The 17012-nt window shown below is 37.4% G+C and overlaps 1 protein-coding gene across 2 annotated transcripts in view; it reads right to left on the reverse strand.

The window, feature by feature from the left end:
- LOC129576479 (glutamate receptor 1-like) overlaps window positions 1–17012 on the reverse strand; it is a 186822-nt gene that overhangs the window by 28898 nt on the left and 140912 nt on the right. The window contains exons 6-10 of one of the 2 annotated variants that reach the window (XM_055461669.1): window positions 12825–13078; window positions 9200–9364; window positions 7450–7701; window positions 707–1058; window positions 237–331 (exon numbers count right to left, since the gene is read on the reverse strand). In XM_055461669.1, coding sequence (XP_055317644.1) covers window positions 237–331; window positions 707–1058; window positions 7450–7701; window positions 9200–9364; window positions 12825–13078 — 1118 coding nt within the window. The remainder of the gene's footprint in view (window positions 1–236; window positions 332–706; window positions 1059–7449; window positions 7702–9199; window positions 9365–12824; window positions 13079–17012) is intronic. The other variant, XM_055461670.1, reaches the window with a different exon arrangement.

Here is a 17012-nt window from a genome sequence, read left to right on the forward strand (position 1 = left end):
AATTTCATTTATCATACAGTTTTCATAATTTTTTTTTCCTTTCCTCTCGGCTGATATTACAACAAAAAAATATGGGATTTTTTTTTTCTTCTCTGCCACAACGTAGAAAAAAAAATATCGACATCGATTTGAATAAAAAAAAAAGTTTTCGATCAAATGTAATAATAGTTTTGCTCCAATTTTTATGCGGATCAATTTATATTCAGAAATTCATGTAATATTTGATCAAGACATACCCGTCGCACCAGTTCACCAACCATTCCATCCCAGCCGCCGACTTCATCAGCATTTTTAGCGCCATACTTCCTGTCTTTCACAATTCGCAATGCATCTGGCCGAAAGAGACAGTGAAAGAGGAATTGAAAATGGGTAGGAAAAAAAACGATGTGAAAAGACGAAGTCAACACCAATAAAATAAAAAAATAATTTTTTTGTCGCAAACGAAAAAAAAACATCGTATTAAATTTAATGCACCAATCAAAGCCCATTTAAATGAATTATGAATATTGGCTGGACATTTCTGTCGTTTGGCTCTTATCGCATATATATTCCGATGTGGCATTGCAATATTTATTGGTGCAATATGTAATACAATAAATTTCGTCTATTTTTTTGTCACGTTTGTTGGTGGACCATACCAAGAAATGGATATGTTTACACACCAAAGAAGAAAAAAAATGGTTACAAAAACGGTTAGTATACTTACATTTGATACCGAGTCGTTTGGCCAAAATATCGGCTAGATCTTTGCAATAACCTTCGTATTTATCCTTCTCTTCGATACTTGGATCGTTTGGATCGAATTTCACTTTTTTCGGTATAATGTACGGTTCTTCGATAATCGTTGTCACTATGTAGGTGCGATTGCGTTCGAAATCATTGCGAGGCATTACCCGATCTTGACGATTCGACATGGCTCTGAACCGAAATACATCTGACCATTCGCCCACTTTCACCATATCACTATTTGATGACATTTCCACAACGTTTAGCGTGTAGTTCGTACGACGACCATCTTCATTAAAGCGTATGTCACCGGTAAGACCTTCGATTTCAACCTGCCACCGGAAGCATCGGATCAACACACATGGAAAGAGAAAGGCAAAGAGTTAAAAAACAAAGAGACAAGAACCAAAGTGAAACGAATTTAATTAAAAACAAAGGCTCAGCAATATGCTATGCTCTCAGGTTTTATCTCACTCTCTCTCTCTTTCTTTCCCTCTTGATATTTCACTCACACTTCAGCCCAACTTCACACTCAACACCATCGATAGAGAACGGATGCTCAGGTGCTGCTTCCTCTACCGTTCCATACCGATGTAGTATGTTCTTTTTCGGTTCATATTGTACATATTTATAAAGCTTTTCAACCAATTAATTGTGCCATCTGTTGACATTATGTGCTCGAGTGTCCAGTTTAATTTATATTCAGTTTGAAGAGTCAATAATTCAAGCTCCTTTGGGTGTGCATGTGATAGCACGCGAGAGCCAACACCACACTCACTTATTCTTACACCTTTTTTTAGTCGTCTAGTTTTCGGATTGCATCGGCCGATGAGCGTGTATGTATGCTACGGTCAGCATTTTTCAGATACTCAAAGGAAAAAAAACACACACACACACATAAAATTCCGGCCGAACATGATCCTGAGATAATTCCATCAAAATCAATGGTATGAGTTGAGCGAATTCAAAGTCTGCTTAAAATGGCATAAGATAATGACTCTTTGAAAAAACGGCTGGTTTATCTAAAGCATTCGGTGTTCTCAACGTGATCGAGATATAATAACTAAAAGAGAATGACCATATGAAAAGAATCCGTACACACGTGTGCATTTTGACATACCGAATAGCAATTTTGCGATTATATTTTTTGATGCGTCAAAATTATTGAAACGCTTTCGGGATGCACCGGGTTTGCTGTCATGCTTTCACGTGGAAAATACTGTCTAATTGTTTCGGAACTGTTCAGTGAGAGCGATTGGAATATAGAGAGAGATATACCGCACATGGGATATGATGGGTGGCGATATGAAAATGTTGCCGTTTGCTTGAATTCCGGCTATATTTCCGGCTCAACTAAAATTTTCCGCTACTATGGTCTGGTCTAATCCATACGGATAATGCTTTTCGACGCTTTGGCTCTCTGTTATCATTTTCAATTTATATTGCCGTTCATTGCGAACAAAAACAACAATTTTTCGCTCTATTTTATTTTTTCTGATTTTTGCATTCCTGATGCGTTCGTGTTGTTCATTCTCTCTCTCTTTCTCTCTCTCTCTCTCTCTCTCTCTCTCTCTTTGCGTCATTGTCGTCGTGGTCGACATCGTCGTCGTCATTCTGGACGTTTTGTCGTAGTCGTTGCTTGTTTGCACAACGCAAAAACGCAATTCAAATTCACTGCATGGTCGCAGCAGTTGCAACACTATCACATAACGATGACATAGTTTATTGCAGTAGAATTCTATTTATATTTGAATTTGTGTATTTATTTTCAATAACTTTTTCAATATGACAGAATGACACTATTGTTGTGCGACTATCTTGCTTTCTCGTTGTGTGTTTGTCGTATGACCACCATTCATATATATATATATATATATATTCATACACTCGGTGGCTACGTACAGACAAAGCGCGGCTACTGAATGAAATAATACGTCGACCAACAACAAAAAAAGCATTGAACATAAAGAAGTAGAAAAAGAAAGGAAAAAAACGCACAGAGAGAGAAATGGAGAGAGAGAGAGAGAGAGATAGAGAGCGTAATATAATATTGTGCATGTCTTCAACATGAATATTTGAAATCAATTCAGTGATATCAGTAAAGTTTCTGCTCTATTGAAAACGATGGCAGTAGTGTGAAAAGCGTACACAAAAAGCAGTAAAAGATTATACAAAAGACCGTATTAGCTGGTAATGCCGTTTATCGCGTGGTCACACAGAACGAAAAAAAAAACAAACACATATTCAATACAAAGTCTCGATAGCAAAAAAAAAAAAAATCAAACAAACAAACCAGAGGAAAAAGCAGCAAATCGTTAACACTGCACCCAGATGAAAAAAAGAAAAGTATTTGACAGCCACCATAAGTGCTCGCATTGAGACAACACACACATACACATACGGATACAGACAGATCTGTGGGATTCAATGCACAAAAGCGTTTCGTTTGGATAATTTAGTGATATGTTAAAGGTTTGGTTCCAATGTTTCTCCATTTCTTGTTGTCCGAAAATTCATTCGTTTTGCTAGACATAGATGAGGTGCTCATAAAAACTTTTTAGATAAAATTTTTGCACCACTCTTCTGTACACATACCGCCGCCACCACCATCACCATCACCACCATCAGCCAGTCTCGGCAAGAAGCTCCCGCTGCCCGGCTGACATGTGTGAATGTAACGATGGTGGTATGGTATAGAGAATAGAGAGTATCAAATGCTCTGGCAGCACCATGCCAATTCAACATCAAGTAATAAATGTTGAAAGATTTATATAAAACTTTATCTTTCGCTTTTGCGATTGCTTTTTATGGGATGTGTGTGTGTGTGTTCGTGCTCTCAAATTCAAATATTATATTTGTCTGTCGCACCATATCCCTGTTGATCGTAGACCAAACGGTTCTCCGAATCAATTCACATCAAGAGAGACACAAAGTGTGAACACTTGCCCGTACAAAACGCAAACATTTCTCTCTATGTCTCACTCCATTCATTTTATGTCGGCACCAAATTATTTCGACCAACTCAAATGTAATCATCTAATTTGTTGCTCTTAATGCTTCCAAAATTCGATTTACTTTTGTTATTGGATGTTATTTGTGTCATTTCAATTATATTATTTGTATGAATGTGGGTTTACGTGGATGAGTGTGAGTGAACGTGCGTGTTTGTTGGCCAATTAAATTGAACCGAAACCAATTTGGTCGCAATCAATTCAGATAAAAACGCCATTTGTTATTTTTCAACACCTAATTGATTCGCAATGAATGGAATCGGAGGCAATAAAAGGAAAATATAACACAAAAGAAAATGCCTTTGTGATGAATATTCATGCACAATTAACGGCAACAGCAACAAACAAAACAAGCAAACAAACGGACAACAGCAGAAAAATTAAATGTCCAAATAAATTGGTTTTTATCTATTTCTAGTGGAAATAGTTTTTCATTGTTCAATGGCCATTGGCGATTTCATCATCGACACTATGTATTCGTGTTTCTTTTTTCTTTTTTCTTTGTTCGTTCGCTTTTTTTTTTGTTCGTTCACTCGATTTTTGTCGGTTCGTTCGGTTCGTTCGGTTCGTTCGGTTCGTTCGGTTCGTTCGCACTGCATTCAATATCGAAGTTGGAGACTATGCAATGTCGCAATGTGCATGTACGATGAAAAGTCAATGCAATAAGTGTCAGCGATTCAGAATGGTTGTTATAGCAAAAATTAACAATATTTGTGTCTTTTATTTGGTTGCATGCCAACTGGAATATCCGTTGATTTAAACCATTAAATGGCATTTTTCTTTGCCATATGAATGCGAAAAATTGGAAATATAGAAAAAGCTTTATGGTTTCATTTTGTAGATTTAACATTTTAAATAGGAATGAATAACAACACCACCACCACCACCATCACCAACGCCGCCGTTATAGAATAAGGGAAAGCGTAGACAAATAGAGTGTGATGCAGAAAGGGAGAGACGATCTTTGGAATTTTGAGAAGCATTGAATCGCATACATTTTCCATTTCGGTCATGTATGCAAAATTGAACCGCATGCATATGGTGAAATCTTTGGTCTAATGGAAAATTCATAAAATAAATTAAAAAAAAAAACCCAACTGGAACAACATAACCAGAAACATGCAATGTTCATTCGATGATTTTTCTATCACAAATGATGTTCAAAAGCATCGCACTCGAGAGATTCTATTGAAACGACCGATTCAGCTTCGATTCTCTCACGCCAGCTCCCTCTTGTTATCTCACTCTTTCGCTTACTCTCCGCATCTCCATTTTCCTTTTGCTCTTTGCCGTTACTGGCTTCTATTGCTGCATTCGATGCTGCTGTGTATCGGTATCGGTTGAATGTGTTGTTTTTAAATATGCAGATTTTCGGTATATATATATACACTTTGGGTGTTTTATGTGAATATCGAATCGGTATTCTTATAAATAAATTGTCAGACGATTCGGAATTTGTGTGTGTGTGTGTTGCAATATAAATTCCTGACCACATGAGGATAAAACGACACACACTCACCGTCCGAAATATTCTCTACTTTGAAATTGTACGAGGTGATGGCCCTGTCTCACAATATGCGATTTGATAAGCGATCCACCAAAGCCAAGCCCAGCAAAACATTTAATGCATACACTTTTCGATACACACACTCACACACATACAGGCACACAGGCACACATATTTTTGATGAAACAAATGCGCAAATAATGCATAAATACGCTTGGATGAGCGGAAGAGATATTTATTTGGAACTTCATCGTGTAGACTATTTATTACTTTGCCATAAGCAATGGGCAAATATGAAAACCGATCCTTTGCCATATGCATGCGTTTGTTCAAAACAACATGACCGTTAAAAGTGTTCACCATACAGTGGAGTCTCTCAATCGCCGAACTTCATTCGGGCCCTTATATTGTATTTGGTTACCTATGTGAATAGGAAAATCGTTTTTGGCCTAGAGTTTTCAGTCATTTTGCTTACCAATTTACAAACGTGATCTCCAACACATTCAACTAATTTTTCGCATGATTCCGGAAAGAACGATTATTTTCTTCAGTTCTTATTATGACTGTTATTCTTTTCTTTGCATGCAAAACAAGGGTAGCATTTTGTTTGAAAGTGTAGATTCTTTGACGCCATCAAATGCTTCTTAGCTTCAAATAAAACGCATGAATACATGCGACCGCGCGCACACACTCTTTAATGGATGAATCGAATGAAAATGCCAACAAAGGTAACGAAGTAGATCTTTATGCGAACTGAAATGAAAAGAGGCGATTTGTTTCATTTATAATCGTTTGCCGCCATGTTATATTGTTCATATCACTGGAATCCGGCAATTCGGCAGAACGGAACATTCAATTTGCTTTCGAAACTTTCTTTTTTCTCGCTACAGCTTTTGTCCGCCACCGAGGAGGATGCGGAGAGAGAGTAAGTGAGTGAAAAAAATAGAATTCAAATGATGGCATTTCCCATTGTTTAATCCCTTCACTGAGAATTAGTTGAATATGCGACCGAATGAAGAGAAGTATTTTACGAGCTCGTTCGTTTGTTCGTTTTTTTTTCGACAAGGATTTTTCCTAACTTGCCGGAGATTTCGGTTGACGAGCACTCTCTCACTCGTACCCTCGCCGACACACAAAACTTCCATTGTAGCATTTGTGCAAAGTGCGAAAAACCAAATACATAATCAAAATTTATCGTGCCAACTTTGCTGCTGAGCTCGATTTTTTTTTAAAAACTGGATTTGGTTCCGTTTGTTTCCATTTATATTTCTTTCTTTGTTTCAACCAATTCGTCGATGGTTGCAAAGCAAACGAGTGAGATAGAGCTAGAAAGAATGAGGGAAAGAGGGCGAAAATGAAGAAGAGAGAGAGAGAAAAAAGCACGATGAGAGCCATAAAATTTCTGTGCGAAGAATTTTATTTTTAAAAGCATTCGCACACGGGCTTTTGCCCGCACTCACTCACTCGTTCTTTCTCTCGCTTTGACTCGTCTTTATTAAACCTTTTGACCATTAACCCATAAAAACATAAAAACAAAATAATCTCCTTCTTTATGAAGAAATTAAATGGAAATGGAATACGTAGACGGTTCTCACATACACAAACACACAAACACATGCGGCTGCAGCAGCAGCGGCATTTTTTCACACTCATGCCACAGCTACACTATGTAATTTGTATTTTTCTTATCTCGATCCGCTTCTCTCGAGAGCGGACAAGAGTCGTAAGTTCAAAAAATACAGCCTTTTGGAAAATTCATTCGTTAGATTATATTCTCTCTCTCACTCCCATTCTCTCGATAATAATAGGTATGTGAGTGTTGACCCGTAAGAAATCTCACCCTGACGTGAGTCACCGTGAGGACTGAACTCGTGGCACACCGAGTTAGAGAGAGAGAGAGAGAGAGAGAGAGAGAGAGAGAGAGAGAGAGCATGTTTATGTATACAAAGCCCCAACGATTGTGCTTGTCGACTGTTGGTAACGAACGAAATAGAAGAAAAATATGGCAAAATATATTAATAACATTCGCATAAGGTCAAAAATGGAATCGTTGAATCCGTTGTAAATGCACTGCCATTCGATTTGCTAGCTAAACTCAACTGTATATCTGGTACTTTTTGTGACATTTGAAACGAAGATGTTTGTGTGATGTGGTCTACCTGGTTTCTGTTTGAAATTTTCTGGACATTGACTCAATTCTCTTACCTTTCGCAAATATCTCGATATTTTATCACCATGTTCCCACGGATTGATCCAACCCTTGGCTGTATTACAGTCCAACACTCGGATATTTTGTCCGTTTGCAATCAAATTTCCATACGATGAATTGGTGTAGGTATGCTGTGAACTACTGCGTCGCATCGTGTAGCTTCGAAATTGGTCGGGTTTCTTTTTCAACAATTTATTGAATGCTTCGACAAGCACGAAAACAGCATCATACATCAATGCAGCTTGCGCCTGCAAAATCAAACACATACATTTAGATACACAATTTAGATGATCAAACCATTTAGTGCTACAAACTACCACAGAGAGACAGACAGAGAGAATGCAATATACCACATATAAATAACACAAAAGTACACTCGATTTTAATTAAATGCATCGAAAATATGTATATCGTTTGTCAAGTAAAATCAAATCACCGTTGTGAGCGACGCTCCTGGAGAGGAGCGAGACAGATATACAAACACATATACAGTGTAAATAAAATGAGTCTTCAAGAGCAAACAGATCATCAGATGAAATGCACTCTTGGGACTCACACTTTTGCTCCCAGTGCACATAACAAACACCAGAATGTGCTGCTTCTTCGATGAATAGCATAAATCCAAAACCATATCTGTACAATGAACGACTTCGGCGAAATATCGTATACACAGATATACCGATATGTGTACATTGACATTGTAATTTGGGAAACGCTACCGCAATTCCACTGTAAATCGGAACATCGAAATGTCTTTCATATTTTTAATAGTTTTAACTCGTGTTTTTATGATGCATTTTTGTTATTCAGCGTTAGAAGGAAATAAACTTGATTAACTTTGGAGTTAAAATGCTTAGAAATTGAGTCAAAATTCAAATTTGTCCCATTTTCATTATAAAAAAAAGCGAAACTCACAAATCTACAAACAATCAACATGATTTTGTTTATGGGTTAAGTAAAAGTCTCTAATTTTGGTAACATTTGTTCATAACTAAACAAACGTTGGACGTAGACTAGAAGTACAAACGACAAAAAAGGACAATATAACAAATCAAAATACTCCTTTAATCTAGGGGCTTTTAAGTCAAAATATACATTCGTATTTGTGTGAATATTTCGTGAATATTGCATATAATCCGTGTATATTATTCACCATATTCACAGAATATACACAGCATGTAAAAAATATGTGTTTACGGCAATGTCGAATCTTTGTTACCGATCGTGAATATGAGGTGTATATTTCATGAATATCGTGTATATTCCGTGAATATGGTGCATATTTTGCCAGTATTGTGAATATTTCGTATGACTGTCATCTATGGTGTATATTTCTTGGATGGAATATACATGGAAGCCCCTAGCCTTTAATGCAATGACATCGCATGTATGGTTCATAGCATATAGTCACTTCATTGTTTCCCGTCAAAAAAGGTCGCAATAAGATGAATTACACATTCCAAAATATTTTCATCGTTTTATTTTGAAAATGTGCACTGTTTTGAAAAATTCGTTGTCCAAATGTGGAAGTGTTTCCCCCAAGAATAAAAGTTAATGTTTACTGTTCGATCGAGTGTCGATGAGAAATGTACGATTTAAAATGGAATTGCCGGATATCGGAATGATGAATAAAAAAAAAATTGACAAACTAAGCACAATGACCAAAAAGCACAAGATATTCTAATACTATTGAGAAAAGTTGTTTTTATTTTTCTTCTCTCTCTCTCTCTCTATTTTATTCCATACCGTAATCGATTCCTTGCCAGCACCAATCGATGTACTCGGATCCAATCGCTTCCAACCGTCCAAAAATTCACGAACATTTCGACGATCGGTATCGACAATACGAAAACCAGTTATATTAATGGCACCGTACTCAGTTATTTCGGATTCCCATCGGTCATCCATCACCTAAAATGAACGAAACGAAAAATATTGAGTTTATTTTCAGTTTGTGACAGGAAAAAAGCTGAAATGCATACAACAAAAAAAGCGGTGAGCAATAGAAGTAAAGGGGAGCCAACGTTAAAGGAAAACTGGAGAGATAGAGAGTGAAAATCAGCGTGGAAGAAAGATATATATATTCGCACTGCGTATGCATGTCTCTGTTATTTTTGTTGGGTAATTCTTCTTTTTTTTCTGGCCATGTTTTGGTCACATGAGCATTTTTGGCCGTATACTGTGTTACACAATATTCCATAACATAAATCAAATATTAATATATTTTGGTCGTAGTATAACTCACTCTCTGCGGTTGCTGCTGCTGCTGCAAATCTTTTCCGTTCCGTTTTTCCGTACGCCGACATTCTTCTTGACACTCTCTATTATCTCATACAGCAAATAGTATTGATTGAACGCATAAATATTGCTCAAACGAAATATCGAATTTAAGCGGAAACGAACAGAAGGTTCCCATTGAAAATGGTACACACTCATAAATGCAAACACACTCTATGAGCAAGCTGAACATCATCGATGCACTCATGCGATTTTCCAATGGCCAAAAATCTCGGCAAATTGCATTTTATGCGGTGAAATGCTTCCTTATACAGTCGATATACGTATATGTATGTGTTTTGTGTGTGAGTTGTGTTACCACATATAGTTGAATTAGTTGCAATTACACCGTTTGTTCAATATTAATTATGAGCATGTGATGATTTCCACAAACGTTCAAATGAATCAGGGGACGATTTGCCAGGCGACCCGACGACAATAATGAAATTCATGCTAATTTATCATTTCTGCGAATTAAAATCAACTCTGTACATTCTCAATTGCGACTCTTGACTGTGACACATACACACACACACAGAGTGAGCAAGAGAGAGAGAAAGAGACAGAGAGAGAGAGAGATACACGGCATTTGAAAGCAAATGATAGTTGTGTAATGCATATTCCGTGTATAAATTGTTGAATTGCAATGGCCAAATGAAAGGGTTGTCGGCGCCAAAAACTACATTGTCGCCATTCAACAATAAATATTCAACAGCGAGACATATTAAAATAAAATGAATGTGCATTCACATGCCACCCCTTCCGCCGTCCCTCCGTCCGTCCGTCCATCCGTCTCTCTCTTTCTCCTTTCGCAAAATTCGCTAATCGACGCATACTTTTGGCCTCGGCGAATAAAAACAACATACATTCACATGTACATATACACCCGAGGAAAAAAAAAGGCGAAACAACCACAAAACATGGGCAAATAAATGTAGCCTATTTAATGATCGCCGATAAAATACCTCTGGCTACTCTGAACTCGTTCGTATTTTAATGAATGGCCATAATTCGAGGCGCAAAAAATTGAGTGGAATTTAGACAATGTTAAATGCATTACCATTTTGTTATGCTTATTACGTGCATTGGAGCGTATGCATGTGTATGTGTGAGGAAGAGAGAGAGATAGTCGAATGCTCACATTCTCAGCACCAGCACCAGCAGTGTACACACGAAATCACAAAATTTATTTGAATCATTGAATGTGCTCATTCTCAATTGAAGCGGAAAAAATGAAGAAAATTCAATTGTGGCAAAACCGAATTCACATCGGCCGAGATTGAATTGTTCAAATGATCGGAATATAATTTATTGCTTAAAATATATATATATATATATAGACATTTTTTGTGTGTGTGTGTGTCTGGTGTATGTGTGTGGGAGAGTATACGGGGGTTCTCTTTTGAAATTTGAACGATTTGCCTGATTTTGAATTCTCATTTTCATCAGAAACATGGCATTCTTCGCACATCACTGTTTCGATAGAACCATACTGTCACCCATTCCCCACCTATCTCACCCTGCCCGAACATCGCTCGCTTCGATATATTCACAGCTCATTCTCGGCAATCGATTCGATGAACCCAGCAATCGATTCCGAGCGGTATATTTTCCTAATTTATGCGAGAAGAAAAATTTTTTTAAAGCGAACTTCGAACATAAAAAAATCCAGCCGAAATTGACTATGAAACGTTTTTGGTGCGTCGATGGAATTTAAATTCCTTTCTTTTCTCTTTTGTCGAATTTATCTTTTTTTTCTGCTTCTGTTGCGTTCGGTTCTCTCTCTCTCTCCCTCTCTCGTTCTTTTTATCTCGATTTTCGTTACCATGGATGGCTTTTGGTTGATTAGTCCTGTGTCGTTGCTGGTTATTCCTGTTATTTTTATTGTTACTTGTTTGTTTGCATGAATACGCACGCCCTATCAATTGGAAAATCTGCTCATCGCTACCCATCAACGAATCTCGCTCTCCATCCGGCGCGGGTGAGAGTGCACGCACTCACAAACAACAACAACAACAACAACAAAATAAAACCGACGAGATATAGGACAGAAAATGTAAAAATACGAACGAATGCCAATGTAATATAAAAGTCATGGTAAGAAAAGTGGTCATTTATATCGTATTTGGTTTTTACGGTTTTGTGGCTACACGCGATTTACATTTTTTTTTTCATTCTCTCTTTCTCTCTCCGTCTCTCTCTCAATCTCTGCTCTTGTTATTGTTATTTATTATTTAAGAGGAAAAAAATGTAGGATAGGTGGCGATTCGATTATTGTCAAATAGCTTGTATTATCCATTTCGTGTTTTAGTTCTGCTTCCGATTTTTTCTCTCTCTTCATGCTGCTGTTGCTATTGCTACCTCTTCTAATTCACTTCCCATGAGTCGCTTAGAAAAATGCACACAGCCATTAAGAGGCATCCGAGACTGGTTGTTTTCTTTTTTGCTCTTCTTCTTTTCGTATCATGTCTAAACCATGTTAAATGCCAACTAAAATTCGAAATTTTTGGCACGTGAATTTTTTTTTCGGTGAATACTTTATTCACGTTTCACGTATTGGCCGGATGGGCAATCAGTGGGAAAAATCTTTTTATTATACTTGCTCGATGTGCCTTCTATTTTCAATCGTTTCCAATATCGCGCCAAAAGCTTTTCCCACCGTACCACCCATCCCATCCCTATGGCCCATTTTCTCTTCGTTTTTCGCATCACTTTTCAACCAACACAAACGAATGGCCCGTATGATGCTGAACAACGAAGAGCCACAAATGTTATACAGTCATAGCAACCCATGCATACGAATCTATATTCTTGGTTATGGTGTCTAATGTGAATCGTGTCGATGGTGTAATAATAATAATCATACAAAGAAATAAAGTCACAAAAAAGGCACAAGCACTTTTCACAGGACAGATATAGAAAGAGATAGAGACGAAAAGCAGTGGAACGGGAACGAGGGGCAATGCCAAACCCAATAATGAGAGGAACATCTTGGAGGGAAGACACGTAAGAAAGCACGAAATATGTATAGATATATAAAATTTGCCCACATAAAGAATAGCGCTCTCACAGTGTGTATATGAGATGAACTTACCAGACCCGAAAGCAAATAGTGGTATGTACGGCGACCAAGTGATAAATCACGTACATGGTACACTACAATATCTTTGGCCATATCGGTTGGACAATCTAAAACAATGAACTTCTTGGACCAACGATTCAGCTCTTCGAGTGTCCTCAAAAAATCAATGGCATTGGTTGCGTTTGCGATTCGTTTCACCGTTTCCACCTGGAATGTTTCGTTGCCGGGCCGTAATCCTTGGTAAATTTGTTGCAATCGCAGCAAACCTGCAGAGAGACAAGAAAAAAAAAGAAGAAAAAAAAAACAGATTCGGTTAGAACAGCGACAATAACATTATAAATTCGGATTTTCACAGACCGAAAGAATTATAACGCATTCGAGACAATCAAATTTCATGCACATACGCAACTTTTGGGCATTGAACAACCCGGTTTCACCAAAACTCAACTAAAAGTGCAGTTATTTCAAGTCAAGTATGTCACATCGATTTCAATGGCTTTTCGACGAACAAACGAACGAGAAAAAAAAATCGGTTAAAACAACGACGACGACAACGACAACGACGATAGCACATTGTTTTGAGCAATGCCAGCAAGTTGCATCGTCCATCATTGATTTTAATTCCGATAAAACACAGTCGATAATTTGATGTGAATCGAATTTAATTTATTTTCATTTATAATGGCCGCTTGGAAGTTCCATTCCGCATCTTTGCCGCTATGCAAGCGAAATCCCACAGGTTTTTATCTAAATCTCATTTAACAGCAACCGTGTCCAAATAAACGACACACTAAAACTGGGAATCATCTGCAGCCATTGAGCTGGGGAGCACATCATTCTACACACGTAAGTTAGAATGTTAAAGATGAGAGTCAAATGATGCCGTGTTATTACACAAGGGAAATGCTGCTACTTTTTTTCTCTCTCTCTCTCTTCTCTTTATAAAAAGGTATTAAGTGCAGTGAGTTAGTTCATGTTGATATAAATTGTTGAAACTTTTCCGCGTTGGACATAGCGCACACAGGTAACATTAAATTATCTTTTCTTCTTTTCGTTGTTTTCTTCTTCTCTATTCATCTCTTCTTTTTTTTTCCTATCTTGTTGTAGCTACTGATGATTTTGTTGGTTCACCGTGGAGAGACTGTGCCGTGTGCTTATAAAAATGTTATCATCATATTGATCCGATGTCTGTTCACAATTGATCCAAGTTTGTGATAGGCGAAAAATGCTTATTTCCACGATATGCGAAATGCGTTTTATGCGCTGGCTAAAAGCATATCGCATTTCGTGTGCTATATTTACCAAAACGCGTTCCGAAAATAAATAGAGTAATTTTTCTTGTACGTAGTCCGCACACACACACACACACACAAACAAATACACGCTCAACAAGCTCAAGCAACTAACGCATTCGATTATTATTACACGATAAGAAGTGTCGAGCGCTGGCCCACCCAGAAAACTTATGTGTGTAAATGAGCACGTTGACGTATAGAAGACGATGCGAACAAGATTACTAGCAACGACAGGAAGTAGAAAACGAAAATTGCAGCCAAAATAAAAACGAAAGATAGAGAAAGAGAGAGAGAATGTGTGTGTGTGTGTGTGAGTCTCACACTGTGAGAGAAGAAATATGGTGGAAAACCAAAAGTAGAAACCATCAGAGAGTATAGATTTAGATCAATTTCCTTAAATTTTTCTCGTTTTATTGTGATTATCTTCCTTTTATGGATTTGCGCTTTATTTGCGCTGTGTAGTTTTCAGAGAGCCAGAAAGTGGGAGAGAGATAAAAACACTGAACGAAAAAAATTTATTCTTACGGACAATTTTTCGTTCTTATTTTCGTTGTCGTTTTGAGTGCTTGCTTCCACTTCAATTTTTGTCCACTGTCGATATGTAATAACCGTCGAATTGTGTGCGAGTGCAAGTGAGTGCGCATTTTTTTTTTGTCTTGCTCCTTTCATTCTCGCTGCTGTGTCATATGGTTTGCAACCCGAATCAGACGATGCGATCTGGTCAGTCGTGTTAAATACTAGCAAATATTATGGTTTTTGTAGATGAACGGGAAAAAAGAAAACTTTTCGGTTTCGAATTGTTTTTTTTTTCTTGCTCGCATTTTTTTTTTGGCAATTGTTGTTCTTGTTGTTGTTATTTCAAGTTAGAAGTGTAGCCAAAAATCCCTGAGATGCTACAGAAACCAAGATATAATGTATTTTGAAAGTCCATTTGCCATGCACAGAATGTATACACTCATACTCTCTTGCTCTCTCGTTCTCACTCAGAGAGGTGGACTCTCTTACCGAATCTAAACCGCAGATAAAAACATGTAGACATCATTTTAAACGGAAAAGATATGACCAGGCAGAAAAATCACACACTTGAAGCCTTGCGCTTGCAGAAGAGAACAAAAACAAACAAACAGCATAAGGAAATACATGAAGTTTCAACATAAATGAAACCGTGAGCTATATCAAAATTGCAATATTTTTGTTTGCTTGTCTCTTTCGGTTGCGATCATTCTCACCCGAAGTTAATTTTCGTTGTTTTCTCTCCCACTCTTTCCGTTCCTTTTACTATAATTGTATTGTTAGTCTTAGCATTTTGTGTCACATAGGCATAACTCGATGACTATATCGATTTGATATGAAGCGATACACATTTATATTTATAGTGTGCGTCATTGGAACAAATTGGTCAAGAAATGAGTAGAATTTTTTTTTCCCCATATTGAAAGTGCATAAGACCATGCACGCTGAAAGGTTGACACAGAAATAGAAAATTAAAAGAAGAAATAAAAATGAGCAGCATCGGCGGCGTTTTGTTTCGTTTTGAAGCGAACAAATAAAAAAAAAAGTTCGGGTGTCAGGTTTGCTAGCTCCATTTTGTCTAATGGAATGTTCTGACAAGAAGAAAAAATATTTCGATTCGATGACTTTTATACGAGGAAATTGTTATTTTTGATCGTTATTGATAGTGTAGCTGGTCTGGTAATTGGTTGAAAAGAGCAAACATCATTCGATAAAATAAACCAATCACCTCCCTCCAGCCGAAACCAGGACTCCCAACCCATCGAGAAGGAGAGACGTGAGTTATTCGGGTTGATTTTATTTTGGGTGGCTTGTGCTCATGATGTACTTGCACCAAATATCATTGCAAAACCAACAAATGAAACACTCCACACAATGTGAGGCAAGACCAAAGAAGCACCAATTCTCTCTTGCGCTTCGGAATAAAGGAATCAGAATGAAGAGAGAGGAAAAGCAGAAAAGAAAAAGATTAAAAGCAAATCGGTTTTGGAAGTCTGCCAGCTCATAAGATTTTTCTATTTGGTTCAAGATACGTTTTTCTCTCTGTTCCGTGTATTTTGCTCTCTTTCGACTATCTCGTGTGTGTATTTTTTTTGGTATTCAATACCAAATGCAAGCCACGATTCGGGTATTGCCATCGGATTGCTGCTGCTCTTTCTCTCTCTCTCTCTCTCTCTCTCTCGCTCTTGTTGTATGTGTGCACACAATTGTATACCACCATCATTATTGTTTTGGCACTTGGTTTTCTTTTGCTCGTTTTATTATTATTCTTTGGTATCTGAATACCCGTTAAACCCAACCACAGACACACACAAAATCTTTAGATCTAGCGTGAATTTGAGGCAAACAATCAAATGGAACAAACAAAAAGCAAAGATTTAAGCGAATACGGTAAGAAAAAGCTTTTGCATTTGCGATCACATTACATGCTTGCATTCCATTGATCGAATTTCGAGGCACGAAAGAGATGCAGGAAAAGGAGTCGTAACGACTTTTTTGTAAAAATCGGTTGGAAATAATAAGAAATTTTTGGTGATATTAAAGATTTCTTTGGAGAAACTGTAAAATTATGCGCTTCCCCTGACCAACACGATTCCATAACGTTCAAAGCTTTTTGTGTATGCGTGTGTATTGGTTTTATCTCGCCCGGATTCCATACTTTTCATTATTATTATTTTTCGTCCGAAAAATGTTATTGTTTCGTCTTTTGCCTCTTTGTGCACATTCGCACCGCATTTTGTAAATGTTGGTTTTAATTTTTGGTATTTCAATTTCGACTGTGAGCCTCTTCCTATCCCTCTGTATCTCGTTCGCCTGTTTGAATCGGTATACAGTTTTCATTTCAGTCAGACGACCGGCTGAAAATGCTTTTCCGTTTCTAATATGCCATTAA

Source organism: Sitodiplosis mosellana, unplaced genomic scaffold (assembly GCF_009176505.1).
Source record: "Sitodiplosis mosellana isolate CC-2019 unplaced genomic scaffold, AAFC_SMos_1.0 Smas_scaffold_6191, whole genome shotgun sequence".
Taxonomy (NCBI): domain Eukaryota; kingdom Metazoa; phylum Arthropoda; class Insecta; order Diptera; family Cecidomyiidae; genus Sitodiplosis; species Sitodiplosis mosellana.